Genomic DNA, 14,542 nt, shown 5'->3' with positions numbered 1-14,542 from the left:
TATCGGCGGACCCGGCCGGGCTTCTGACAGCTGAATATTAACGCTGGGATAAAAAATAAAATAAAAACTACAGAAAAGGACTCTGCTTTGAGAACATGGCACCGTGTCGACAGCGGGTTTCAACGAAATAGCAGCAGCCGCCTGTCAGAATTCCAACCATCCAAACGGAAGAGCTAGCTAGCTGGTTAGCTAGCTGCCCCGGCTGCTCGCCGTACCGTCGTTACGGATTTATGTCGCCTCTATTAACGTCCTGTTGTCGGTAAGGGCAATTTATCCGGACTCCCGCCGCGATGATATCCTGACGGCTACTCTCATCCGTCCCGGCCACTTCCCTGAGATTGGCTAGCGAGCTAACGTGGCTAACGCTAGCTTTCACCGTGGCAGCGAGATCCGATTGGATACAGTGACCGTGCGCAAACGGCGGGGACGCCGGAGGGGACCCCCCCCCCGGCCGGCGGAACGACCGTACCGAAGGGCCTCACACCGGGCTGAAACGGAGAGAGTCACGAACCTTTTTGACAACTGTGACCCGGGAAGAGAACCGGGCAGGGAGCTCATGAATGGAAACCGGAACTACAGGTACCGGTGCTCCGCCGTGTTTATAAGTTCCAGGTTGTTTACTATTGTTTACAGCGCATGTTGCATCCGGGAGTCTCTCTCTGTCCCTGCTGCCATTAAACGCGAGTCACTGTTTGAATGCTTCTCCTCCCCGTGGGAGTGGATCTCTGCCTGTCACTCAAAACGAAACAGCTGTGTTTTCCTTTGGTTAGTCATCCTCCAAGAATGTCGTTAAAGATCACCGGATTTGAACGCATCACCATTTCCGCCTTTTGGGTTTGTGGTCAGTGCGCAGAATGAGATCTGTCCTGTTCAAACTGAGCACGCAGAGAGACGTCTGTCCTACAGTACGCGGTCTCTGGTTTGATTTGTTCTGGCCGGATCCGTTGTTGTTTGGACTTCAGGTAACTCGGGGTCAACGGCGCGGAGTGATGGAGAGAATGTGGACAGGAAGTGAAGAATCCTGTGCAGGAACGGAGGGAGTTAAGTATCAGGTGTGCTCTGTGGTAGGAGAGTGTCAGCGGGGATGAAGGGACAGGTCTGCAAGACAGTGGTGAGGACAGCCATGATGGACGGCTTAGAGACAGTGTCTCTGAGGAAAAGACAGGAGGCGGAGCTAGAAGTGGGGGAGATGAAGATGCTGAGGTTCTCCTTGGGAGTGACCAGGTTGGACAGGATTAGAAATGAGACAATAAGAGGGACAGTGAAGGTCAGAGAGACCAGACTTTGATGGTTTGGACATGTCCAGAGGAGAGACGGGGACTATATCGGTAGACGGATGCTGAGGATGGAGCTTCCAGCGAACAGGGCTAGAGGACGACCCAGGAGAAGAGACATGGAGGTAGTGAGGGAGGACATGAGAGGGGCTGGTGTTGGGGAGGACGATGCAAAGGACAGGGTGAAGTGGAGAACGTTGGGTTGCTATGGCGACCCCTCACGGGACAAGCAGAAAGTCCAGTCGGATCCATTGTGGTTTTTGGGATGACATAACTTTAATCCGTGAATTTTAATGGTCACACATTTTTGTTTCTTCAGCTAAAAGCAAAACCTTTTTGAGCGGTGACCTCATGTGACCTCTCAAAGTAAATGGCCTCCGTCCAGGGCACAGTGGCGGTTAAACCGTCCGGACCCCCCCCCCCGGCTTTGTCTCGGCTGTAACGGAAGCTTCTTATGTGACCATAAACTGAATTCTCAGTATTGTTGATCAGCCAGCGACACATGAGACATGATTCTTCACTCTCCTCCTCCTCCTCTTCCTCCTCCTCCTCTTGTGGAGGAGATTCTGCTGCCGACCGTATGCTCCCATTAGCCTTTCTCAGCTGGGACACTTCCCAGTACCGTACAGGGAACACAAGGTTTTTTCCCAGTAACCAAGCAACTCCGTTTTAGTCAAACAGACTAAAACGGTTATGTGGCATCGCTGGAGCAGGTGCACAAATCACAAAAAAAACGCCTAACAAACGTGTGACTGATAAGAACACGGCCTTTTAGCCCCCCCAACCGTTAGGCTGCGAGTATATGAAAGCAGACACTTCCATGTTGATTAGAGAGTGTTTTCTTTGTGACTAATGCGGGTTGAATGTGGTGCGTCTTCCTTTTCTGTATCGGTGCAGCTCCTCATTCCACAGCGGTCGTTTACATCAAATGTGGTTTCATGCAGGATCCACATGTACCCGGATGCGTTCTGTTTGAGCAACGTTAATGCACTAATTAAATGCTATGCCGGGGGGGGGGGGGGGGGGGGGCTTCACCAGTCAGTAGCCCGGACACCGCTTTGGGACACTGACTCACCCTTCTCCCTGGCTGTGGTCTAAGCAGCAGCAGCAGCAGCATGTGGTACGGAAACCATGGCGATGGAGAGCTTTAGCACTCGGGCTATGACGCCTGCGATGCTTGCTAGCCCTGAGAGTCAGATCCATTGCAGTTTTATGGAACTACAACGGGGGGGGGGGGGGTCAGATCGCCGTGAAAGGCAGAGCTAATGCAACATTTCAGAAGAGTGGAGCTCGTTTGACATCTAAGCATCTAAAAGACGCTGACTCGTGTTCCCGAGCTGCCCTCTTTTTCATCCCTCCATCCTTGCCGTATTTCCCGCTCTTTTCTTTATTCCCGGACAATAACCCCCCCCCCCCTTAGTTACGGCTTCATTTCCCCCTCGCTCTCCTTGTGGGCTCGGTCCTCTGTTGGTTTTGTCCAGACAGTGGGCTCCGCTTCAAGGGGCGGGGCTCCTCTCATAGTACCCAGTTCATTCAAGCAGCCTGTTCACGGCACAGAAACCCCATAATATTAACCATCGACGTATTGTTGTAGGTTTCTATGGAGATCGCTGCCGCTCTCTAGGGCTTATTGTGTCAGAGAGATTAACCCTTGCATGTATTTCATTTAGAATTGATGTCATACTAATATAATTAAGATCTAATAAGTTTCCATCAATCCAAAGAGCCGGTACGGCAGACGGGTCAGCGTTCCTGTTGAGTCGCGTTAAACACAACTTTACTTTGCTGTGAACATTTAGACAGATTTGAGTGTCACTCTCAAATAAAGGAAAACAATCCCCCCCCCCCCCAAAAAAAAACCGGAATGGTGCCATAATCAAGAATCAACCCGGTCAAGTTTCAGCCTTAATTAAAGTCTTAAAATTCTTTCAGTCTTAAAATTCTGCTTTCCGCTTTCTTAAATGGCAAAAACAAAAAATATTCAACCTTTCTTCACTTTAAATAAATAGTATCTGCTTCCAATTTTCTGGCAAAAAGCCTCTTCGACATTGTGAATCACCCGGCCAGAATCCGTGTTGGTGAAACACGGAGAGAAAACATGATGGCTGTCGTCAGAGTGTTTTATCCTGCAGGCGAGGAGGAGGAGGAGGAGGAGGAGGAGGAGGAGGAGGAGGATGAAGGCTGAGGAGGAGGATGAAGATGAAGGCTGAGGGTAGTGATGTGTCACAGAGATTAGAAGCCAGACCAGGCAGACCAGGCCTCGTTTTCAACTACCGGTAATCATTTTGCTCCTGCTGTTCCCTCCTCCGATTTGTTTTTGGGGGGTTGCGTGCGCCACGCATCGATCCTTCCTTCCTGTGTGTGTCGCCGTGCTTCTCCGACTGACGCCATTGCGCCTCGACACTTAACACTCGCTCTGTTCCCACAGCTCACGCCTCCGTGGATTAGAAACACAACAGCTGTATTGTGTGTGTGTGTGTGTGTGTGTGTGTGTGTGTGTGTGTGTGTGTGTGTGTGTGTGTGTGTGTGTGTGGGCCTGTATACGAGCACACACGTGCGCTCACAGTCGTCCACTGGGGGGTTAAGTCAGGCTGGCGGCCCGCTGCGTACCGAGTGAATGTTTGCTGGAGCAGACGGGACGGGAGATTTAGCTGTTTTATTGATTGATTCCACTTTCTGATGTTTGCTTGTGAATTATTGGACTCAGTTTGGCCCTGATATGTTTTACGTTTTGTAATATTATAAATCCACGCAGCTCCACAGTTTGCCGGTCGATCCACCCACGAGTCGGGCGGCCGGCTGACCGCATAAATGACCCAGATAATGAGCTCAGAGCACAAACGACCAACTCAAGTTCGGTGTCCAGCAAAAAAACAAGAGCTTTAGGAGCTGATTGCAACGTTCAAGTCTGTCTTCTCAAGCCCGCCGGCTCCAGACGTATGAAAGCGTGTATTTTAGAGGGTTTACCTTTTTTGGAAAGTTGCATGCTTGTCCTGGTGCTGTTAAAATGTTGACGTTTTTTTTTTTTTTTACATCGGCACAAAGAACATAAGAGTTCCATGGAGATTTCTTCACCTCGGACGAGGCAGCCCTTATTATTAATGATTAATCCTTGTCAAATAAAAGGAGTTAAATGAATGATTCTAATCTTCACGGGTAGCGTGTGGCTAACTGAATGTTTTTCAAAGCGTTATTTATTAAGCGGCTCGTGTAAGAACGATCCAGAACCAGCAGTCAGTATTAGAATAAATGGTTTGCTGCACAAAAAAAAGGGGAGGGGGGGGGACGGGGGGACGAGGACGCTGGAGCTACTCTGTCAGCACCATGCAATAGGCCCGAGGCTGGAGTGGCAGTTTCCATCCGTACCATGACACACAAGCTAAAATGCTAACTACGTAGTTGAGAAGGATCTGCCGTCGTTTCTCTTCAGTCGGTCTCTGACCTTTCACACTCAGGAAACGAGAATCATGCAGATAGAGGAAGAAATCTCCCCTCCTGTTTGGTGTAGCATGTCCTTCCTGTAATTAGCTCAAACTGCTTGTACACACACACACACACACACACACACACTCGGTGTTTGCCACGACCAAACAAAACCGCTGAAGAGAGGCGATGAGTGCAGGATTATTTCAGTTGTACTGAATTTGAGAGTTCCTGTAAATATCAGCTTTACGATATTTGCATGTCGATTCGCTAACCAACGGCAAAACCCCCTTTTGATTATTACAGCTGAAAACAAAACCAGCAGCATAATCCCGCTGCCTCCCGAAACCCAACGGAGGCGAAGCGCTCGTCGCTTATATGATCGTTTGTCACAAAACGGGGCAGCCCCACGGGTGTGGGGGGGTATTGATGAAATGAAAACCATGGCAACAGACAGAAGTCTGTGTTGAGAGCCCACAGTGTTTGCGAGAGCGCCCACACTACTTGTGTGTGTGCTAGTGGATCGCCTCAGTCCAAGTGTTTCTACTACTGGACTCAAGGATGCTGCGCCGTTTCTTCCCCCGGTGGGTCTGAGACTCGTACTGAATAGAAGCAGGGTCTCTCTAACCCCCCCCGCTATCCTCCCTTTACTTCCGCTCTTTACCAGGAGCCTCTTCGCCTCTTTGAGTGAGCTCTCTCCCTGACGTTGGTTGTGATTCTGTGGCAGGAAAGCTTTCTTCCTGCAACCTGAATGTCTCTCTTCCCTCTTTCTGTGTGAAGTTGGTTTTACCTCACAAGCTAAGCTTTGGGCCCCAAAGGAATTAGCATCACAAACGTTTTTGTGCACATAGTTTTTTAGTGAGAGACGGCCGCGGCAGAAATTCCAGACTCTTGTTTTTCCCTGACTTTCTTTTATTTTTTAATACCTGCAGGCTATTTTAAACACATGCTCTTCACCCTCTGTTGGCCCCCTCCTCCTCGCCTCGGCCCCCCAGAGGAGAAGCCCACGCCTGTAAACAAACCGGGTGTCTCATGTTGTCTGCTCTGACCTCACAGAAGGTTTCTGTTCTTGTGTTTCTATGAACGTCCCCTCGGCGGAGCCCTCAGCCCCGGGTTCACCCACGCTTCTGAGCCTCTGACTCACCCTTAAGTATGACTTTCAGACAGTGACACGGGGGGGGGGGGGGGTTCTTGGTACATACCTTAGAGTAGATCTTGAGACGCGATGCAGTCGTAGTGAAATCAAATGTGTGTGGGGTGATACCGGTTTACCATGATCGTAGCGGGACCCGTTAACGCTCGTCTTCCCGTCCTCGCTCTCCTCTCAGGAGCCGATGGGGCCCAGTCCCTCTTTGCCGTGCCTCGGCGGCCGGGCTATGGCACCATGGGGAAGCCCATCAAGCTGCTGGCCAACTGCTTCCAGGTGGAGATCCCCAAGATGGACGTCTACCTCTACGAGGTGGACATCAAGCCTGACAAGTGCCCCCGGAGGGTCAACAGGTGCGCTGGAGAATCTCACTCTCGTGTCCTTTTGTTTACTGAGTCGTAACGCAGTCGTAACGCAGTCGTAATGCAGTCATAGTTCAGTCATAGTTCAGTCATAGTTCAGTCGTAGTTCAGTCGTAGTGCAGTCGTAGTGCAGTTGTAACGCAGTCGTAACGCAGTCGTAACGTAGCGCAGTCGTAACTTGGCGCAGTCGTAACTTAGCGCAGTCGTAACGTAGCGCAGTCGTAACGTAGCGCAGTCGTAACTTAGCGCAGTCGTAACTTAGCGCAGTCGTAACGTAGTGCAGTCGTAACGCAGTCGTAGCGCAGTCATAACGCCGCAGGATGGCAGATGAATGGCCACCGGTGGGACGGAGCGAGTCGCCTACAGTGTAACTCAGTCGTAGCGCAGTCGTAACTTAGCGCAGTCGTAACTTAGCGCAGTCGTAACGTAGCGCAGTCGTAACGTAGCGCAGTCGTAACGCAGTCGTAGCGCAGTCATAACGCCACAGGATGGCAGATGAATGGCCACCGGTGGGACGGAGCGAGTCGCCTACAGTGTAGCTCAGTCGTACCGCAGTCGTAACGTAGCGCAGTCGTAACGCAGTCGTAGCGCAGTCGTAACGTAGCGCAGTCGTAACTTAGCGCAGTCGTAACGCAGTCGTAGCGCAGTCGTAGCGCAGTCGTAACGCCACAGGTTGGCAGATGAATGGCCGCCGGTGGGACGGAGCGAGTCGCCGCCGGTGTAACTCAGTTTCTGTGCGTGTCGTCCAGGGAGGTGGTCGACTCCATGGTGCAGCACTTCAAGGTGACCATCTTCGGGGATCGCAGGCCGGTCTATGACGGAAAGAGGAGCTTGTACACCGCCAACCCGCTCCCTGTGGCGCCAGCAGGGGTGAGCTGTTAAATACCCCCCCCACACATACAATCTCAACGAGTCGCCGGTCTCGTTGATCTAATCTTCTCCACCGTGTCTTTTATTTGCCTTCCCAGGTGGACCTGGATGTCACTCTCCCAGGTGAGGGAGGGAAAGATCGGCCCTTTAAAGTGTCCATCAAGTTTGTGTCTCTGGTCAGCTGGCACCTGCTCCACGAGGTGCTGACGGGCCGCAGCGTGCCGGAACCCCTGGAGCTGGACAAGCCCATCAGCACCAATCCGGTGCACGCCGTGGACGTGGTGCTGCGACACCTGCCCTCCATGAAGTGAGCCGGTCCTTCCTGGAGATGTTCTGGACTCCTTTTGACCGACGTGTTAAACTGAACCAGAAGTGTCTTTATGGAGAACGCCTTTTTTTGTTTGTTTTTATACTGCGTAAAAATGGCCGTTAAAGAGCGGGAGTATTTGATAAATGATCTCCTTTGCGTTCCCCGTTACCCTTGACTCTTTGGACCTCACTGCTCCTAACCGCTGCTGTCCCTGCCTCCAGGTACACTCCGGTGGGCCGGTCCTTCTTCTCGGCCCCAGAGGGCTACGACCATCCCCTGGGCGGCGGGCGGGAGGTTTGGTTTGGCTTTCACCAGTCCGTGCGCCCCGCCATGTGGAAGATGATGCTTAACATCGACGGTGAGAACCAAGACTCACCTGGCATTTCATTTAGCGTCGAGGGCGCCTCGAAGCTTCAGTGAACTTTCAACACATTTTAATACTTAAAGAGATTCAATTTAAAGAGATTAGAATGACATCACTTCACGGGTTGCTTTTGCTTTCCATCCTAGCGCCTGATCGGAACGGGGCCCCTTTCTTAAGAAGCACTCATCCAAACTACCAAACACTTGACGCTGCATAATGTTATCGCAACATTAACATAAAAATGCAAATTAGCCGCAGCCTTGTCGGGCATAACCGCCGCCATTGACGGCGAGGGACGGCGAGGGACGCCTCGACGCTCTCCGTATGCGGCTCTTGGCATCACGAAATGTAGCGCTGCTCCTAATCCCGCTAACACTCCTGCAGCTTGTCCAAAGTAAACTTGAGCATGTGCCGACCGCAGTCTGCCTACGTTTCTGTTTACAGAGCGCGCCACGTGAAATGACTCGTCTCTGACTCACTGAGGCTGCAGTCGGGGGGTGGGGGGGGCTGTTTGTTGCTCATCGTCTCTGTATGACCGCTTAGTTTCCGGGAAGAGTTTTCGCCTGTGAATGCGTGGCAGGAATCACGGTGGCGAGGAAGTCACGAAACGCCCCGCGGGAGGCCGATGGATGCCGAGGGAGCTGGAGGAAGGTTGGCTCCTTGGCAGGGATGGGAGCTGAATAGCTGGTTGCCGTGGAGACGGAGGCCAGCCAAGCCTGTATGTCTGCGTCTCAGTGTGTGGCTGTGCCTGCATGAGGAGACTGGTGGGCGTTGCAGGGGTCAGGAGGGGGCGGAGCTCTGTGGAGCTTTTCCCAGAGAACGCTTTTGTTTTGAAGCCTCTGTCCGCATTCATAAACTATCTTATCTAATTAAACCTATTTATTGTGTTTTGTCTCTTGTCATTGCTTTGTCCCTTCCAGTGTCCGCCACGGCTTTCTACAAGGCCCAGCCAGTCATTCAGTTCATGTGCGAAGTCCTGGACATCCACAACATCGACGAACAGCCGCGCCCTCTCACGGACTCGCATCGGGTTAAATTCACCAAAGAGATCAAAGGTGAAGACGGAGGCGTAGCGAAGAAATGCTACATAGTATGAGTAATAGCGCCTTATTATTCTTATTATTATGAGGGGAAGGGATTTATCCACGCAGACAAACACACGCCTTGTGCTCCTCCAACATGTTCCGTTATTCCCCAGGTTTGAAGGTGGAGGTGACGCACTGTGGAACCATGCGGAGGAAGTACCGCGTCTGCAATGTGACCCGCCGGCCGGCCAGCCATCAAACGTGAGTCAGCCTCTTGGCAGGCGGGCGGGGGGGGGGGGAACGCCGGACGCATTACCGGTTCCCCAAGCAAACCGAGTTACGTCTGACTCATGTGGTCGACATGAGTCATCCGTTTGTAAAGCGGCTGTGCAGCTGCCGGTTTTCGGTGTCCCTCGTGGACAGAGTCGCTGCTTCATTTATTCACGTGGCTTTTAAGTCACGCCACGGACTATTGGACGGATGGTCGTTCTCGGATTATTGATACCGTGCTTGCTGGGACAATGAGGGATTGCGATTGTGGGGGTTCCCGTTCCGACAGGTTTCCTCTGCAGTTGGAAAATGGTCAGACTGTGGAGCGAACGGTGGCCCAGTACTTCAGGGAGAAGTACAACCTGCAGCTCAAGTACCCACATCTGCCCTGTCTGCAAGTGGGCCAGGAGCAAAAGCACACCTACCTGCCCCTGGAGGTGAGAGAAGCACAAACGCCGCCGCTCCTCTGTTTTGTTGGGTTTTTGTATTTAAAGCATTAATCTGCCTGCACATTTTCTGCATGGCTAAATAATGACTGAAAAACAAAAGGAACATTCTATTCTGACATTTGTTGTAATGTGTTCCTGCAGGTGTGTAATATTGTTGCTGGCCAACGGTGCATCAAGAAGCTGACGGATAACCAGACCTCCACCATGATCAAAGCCACGGCTCGCTCGGCGCCCGACCGGCAGGAGGAGATCAGCAGGCTGGTGAGTTGTGATCGACACGAACAAGACCGGTGGTGGAAAAGCAGATTAAACAAGCAGACGAATTAATTCAACTAATATCTTTAGCTTGCTGGCTGTTCGTTAACAGAAAGTAATTCCGAGCTCCTCCAGAGTTTGCTAATTCACACATTACATCATATTTGATTTTGATTTTGGCGTAAAACAGGCCCCCTCCCCCCTTAAAGCCCTTTTAGGGGGCTTGCTGTCATTATCTACCGCGCCTTCTAACCATCACATCCCCGTTCCCTGCAGGTGCGCAGTGCCAACTACGAGGCGGACCCTTTCGTGCAGGAATTCCAGTTCAAGGTGCGCGACGAGATGGCCCACGTGACGGGGCGAGTGCTACCCGCCCCCATGCTGCAGTACGGCGGCAGGGTGAGCACAGAGCACTTTATGGTACCCTTCCTTTACATCACGCCCGTTCTCCGTTTGTCTGTCGCGCTCTCCCCTTCCTCTGTATTCGCTGCTCTGGTCTCTACGGGGGAACTAACTCGCCGGCTTCTGTTTGTTAATCCTTCTGGATTATTCCTTGTGGTTGAGTCTCGGTATAGTCGGACTTTGATTCTGCCTTTTTAAATGCATGTTTTTGAAAGGGAAACAATTTCCATAATGCTGATTTTCCTTCGTAAAGAAATGAGCTGCGGCTTCTAAAATGTTTTATATATAAAAAAAGAAGCTAATTATTGAGACTGAACTACAATGGTGATTAACATCTGTGTCTTTATGGTCCTTAAGGGCAGCATTTCACAACCTTTCTCCAGTCGCAGCAGTCAAAAATCACATTTCAGCTATAATCCATTAAGAATCACTCAGTCAACATATAGACACACATTCACCTCCTGCCGCCATTTACAAGAGGAGGAGGAGGAGGAGTGTAAATGTGGCTTGCTGTCAGTGAGTAACCTGCACACAGCGGCTCTGTCCTGCAGTAATGCATGAAAGGTACAAAATATTCAGTGAGAAGACGCACTTTGGAGGCGATGCTAGAAAGCATGATGCTGCTGATGCTGCAGCCCCCCCCCCCCCGACAGAGTGCCGGCTGACCAGTCACGCGCCGAGTCATGCGGCGGTGCTTTTGACGCGGGGGCAAAAAAAAAATGCCTGTGTGTTGTGAGGCGGGGAATGATCTGCATTTTTCTTTAGTTTCTTTTTTGGACTTTGAATAAACTTTATGAGGTTGGCAGCATCAGAATAGTTTCTCCCGGCGCCCCCAGCGTGCAGCTTCCTGTTTGAGAAAGGACGCCCGAGTCGCGTCTTCTATAATACAACTACAACATCATTTGATACACAGAAACATTATGGATCCTTCACACTGTCTAAAGCAAATACGTGCGTGTGTGTGCGTGTGTGTGTGTGTGTGTGTGTGTGTGTGTGTGTGTGTGTGTGCGTGTGTGCGTGCGTGCGTGCGTGCGTGCGTGCGTGCGTGCGTGCGTGCGTGCGTGCGTGCGTGCGTGCGTGCGTGCGTGCGTGCGTGCGTGTGTGCGCGTGGGTGAGCTCCGGCACGTTTGTGTTTCTGCTGTTTTTGAATGCGAGCCTCGATGGACGGCACCGAATGTGAGCGCGTTTGCCCACAATAATCCGGAGTCGATGTGGTGAGACTGCAATGTCGTTTCAGAACCGCACCGTGGCCACGCCCAGCCACGGGGTGTGGGACATGCGGGGAAGCAGTTCCACACCGGGGTGGAGATCAAGATGTGGGCCATCGCCTGCTTCGCCACCCAGAGGCAGTGTCGGGAAAGCAATCCTAAAGTACGATCATGAACGTATAAAACGTTCGCAGAAGTCATTTATTTTTGTGTTTCACCTTCCTCCTCCTCCTCATTAAAATATAAACGCAAGCTTTCAGCTTTGATACTAGATGCTTTAAGAGACTCTTCATCCTTCCCTCTTCCTCGCCCAGGGTTTCACAGACCAGCTGCGTAAGATCTCTAAGGACGCTGGGATGCCCATCCAGGGCCAGCCGTGCTTCTGTAAGTACGCCCAGGGAGCAGACAGCGTGGAGCCCATGTTCAGACACCTGAAGAACACCTACGCCGGACTGCAGCTCATCATCGTCATCCTGCCGGGGAAAACTCCCGTCTACGGTAGGCTGCGCCGCCGTCGGAGCGTTAGAGTCCCTCGTCTTCATCGTTGACTCTCAACCCCCCCCCTCCACCCCTCAGCGGAGGTGAAGCGCGTGGGAGACACCCTCCTGGGCATGGCCACTCAGTGCGTCCAGGTGAAGAACGTGGTGAAGACGTCGCCTCAGACCCTCTCCAACCTCTGCCTCAAGATCAACGTGAAGCTGGGGGGCATCAACAACATCCTGGTGCCTCACCAGCGGTGAGTCCAGCACCTCCCCCTCTTCCTCCTCCTCCTTGCATGTCAAAGAGATGTGAGGCAGTGCTATCATTAATGTCTGTCCACCAATAGGCCGTCGGTGTTCCAGCAGCCGGTTATCTTCTTGGGAGCGGATGTCACGCACCCCCCCGCAGGAGACGGGAAGAAGCCTTCGATAGCAGCGGTAAATCTCTTCATCATGTCCCGCCGGACTTGATTAGCTTCCCGATCCCTCCGTGTCTCACCCACGCTCCCTTTGCCCCCTCCCATCCTCTCTCTTCCAGGTGGTGGGCAGCATGGACGCCCACCCCAGCAGATACTGTGCCACCGTGCGGGTCCAGAGGCCCAGGCAGGAGGTCATCCAGGACCTGGCCTCCATGGTGCGAGAGCTGCTCATCCAGTTCTACAAGTCGACGCGCTACAAGCCGACGAGGATCATTTTCTACAGGGATGGTGTTTCAGAAGGCCAGTTCAGACAGGTGAGCTCACCTGTCCCCCCCCCCCCCCACCCCCACCAGCTGCGGCTTGTAACAGTCTTCCTCGTTCTGCTCAGGTGCTGTATTATGAGCTGCTGGCCATTCGCGAGGCCTGCATAAGCCTGGAGAAGGAGTACCAGCCGGGCATCACTTACATCGTCGTGCAAAAGCGCCACCACACGCGGCTCTTCTGCGCCGACCGCAACGAGAGGGTGAGCCTCCATCAAAGGAATGCTCTATGCCAGGATGTTAAATAATCCAAATGGCTCTCCTTAGTTACTCCTCGTTGTGAGCGAGGCTGCTCTCCCTCCTCACCTCTGTAATTACGTTCCATTAAAGCGTTAGAGCCCCGATGGGAGTGGGAGGGGGAGAGGGGGAGGGGGAGGGGGGGCGGAGTGGGAGTGGGAGTGGGAGGGGGGCGGAGTGGGAGGCGGAGGGGGACTTACCTTGATTATTTTTGTTGTCAGGTTGGACGTAGTGGAAACATTCCTGCTGGTACCACCGTGGATACGGACATCACGCATCCCTACGAGTTCGACTTTTACCTCTGCAGTCACGCTGGAATACAGGTCAGACCGATGCCTAAAGCCTGCTGCCTTGTTCTGCACTATTTCTTCACGCTCTCCACTTGAGTCTTATGAACTGTTGAAGATTTTTTTTAAATAACGCGGCCTCAAGAGTGAGAAGGACAAACTTCTCCCGTTTTTTCAAAAGCCAAACCCCAGTGAAGCTTCTTTGAGCGAAGCTTGCAGCATTAGACACTTTAACGGTATTCTAAGTATTCTAAGTACACAGTAAAGTACATCACAGCTGAGCTGAAGCATGACTCTGTGCACAGGGCACCAGCCGGCCGTCCCACTACCACGTACTGTGGGACGACAATTGCTTCACCGCGGACGAGTTCCAGCTGCTCACCTACCAGCTGTGCCACACGTACGTGCGCTGCACCCGCTCCGTCTCCATCCCTGCGCCCGCCTACTACGCCCACTTGGTGGCCTTCCGCGCCCGCTACCACCTGGTGGACAAGGAACACGACAGGTTTGTGCTCCTCCGCGCGCGCCGCGCCGTTATTGCTTTTCCTCCGTCGTAAACCAGTCCTCCTGCTCCGCTCCGCTCCTGCAGCGCCGAGGGCAGCCACGTGTCCGGCCAGAGCAACGGCCGGGACCCCCAGGCGCTCGCCAAGGCGGTCCAGATCCACCACGACACCCTGAGGACCATGTACTTCGCCTGAGCTGCGCCCGCCCGCCTCAACAACATACAGACACGACCAATGCGCACTTAGCTTGCCAGTCAAGTAGTCCTCGTATGTGCAAGATGCCCCTCTCCAACACACGCACACACACACAGAGTCCGGACCTGACACTGTGGGACGGGAAGGAGGGAAGGAGCCCCCCCCCCACACTGGACTGATGAAGCAAACGCTGCTTTAAAAACAAACAGAGAAACTCAGCACTATTATGCAATGTTAAACCAGCCAACTAGTTTGTGTGTGCCCTTATCAGGCCTCTTCTTCATCGCCCCTTCATCGCCCCTCCTGTCGGTCTTTCGCTTTGTGGCCCACTGGTTGTTTTTGCCATTCTAATCTGCTTCCTAACCCAAACCCTGTTCGGGTCTGCCTGGTTTGCAGCCATACCCCCCCCACCCAATGTGTCAAAAACGAGGTAAGAGAAAAGAAAGGGCCTGGATTTACTTGTGTTTATTTAAAAAACAGTTATTTAATTGAACCAGAAGCCCCCCCCCCAGATGCTCTTTTCCTCTCTTCTTTTATTGCTAGGGATTATATTTAGTTTTTATTTTTATTTGGTTTTTATGAGCACACTGCCACCTGCTGGCAAAACGGTATAAATACCCCTAAAGTGACACAAAAGAGTTCAGCTTCGGTCAGTCTGCTGTGACCTTTAAACAGACCGGGGGCAGTTCATTGGCTGATTTATCAGCTGCAGCAATCTTTTAGTTCAAACTACACAACACTAG

General features: G+C 52.3%; 1 protein-coding gene and 1 pseudogene across 1 annotated transcript; both read left to right on the top strand.

Annotated features, from left to right (window-relative positions):
* The first annotated feature begins 560 nt into the window (after positions 1-560).
* Positions 561-13,824, top strand: LOC137910531 (protein argonaute-3-like). Its single transcript, XM_068754959.1, is given in 20 exon segments — positions 561-579; positions 6,026-6,197; positions 6,956-7,076; positions 7,175-7,383; positions 7,608-7,744; positions 8,671-8,805; positions 8,949-9,036; positions 9,335-9,482; positions 9,636-9,755; positions 10,026-10,148; positions 11,389-11,428; positions 11,431-11,522; positions 11,674-11,857; positions 11,936-12,095; positions 12,186-12,276; positions 12,377-12,571; positions 12,646-12,780; positions 13,036-13,137; positions 13,407-13,606; positions 13,691-13,824. Coding segments are annotated over 20 exon segments (2,580 nt in total). The 3' UTR covers positions 13,800-13,824.
* Positions 13,825-14,377: 553 nt separating this feature from the next.
* LOC137914001 (protein argonaute-3-like) overlaps positions 14,378-14,542 on the top strand; it is a 4,954-nt pseudogene continuing 4,789 nt past the window's right edge.

This window comes from Brachionichthys hirsutus, chromosome 3, assembly GCF_040956055.1.
Source record: "Brachionichthys hirsutus isolate HB-005 chromosome 3, CSIRO-AGI_Bhir_v1, whole genome shotgun sequence".
NCBI classification, from domain to species: domain Eukaryota; kingdom Metazoa; phylum Chordata; class Actinopteri; order Lophiiformes; family Brachionichthyidae; genus Brachionichthys; species Brachionichthys hirsutus.
The sequence above is the reverse complement of the archived record's forward strand: the minus strand, read 5'-3'. Positions and strand labels throughout refer to the sequence as shown.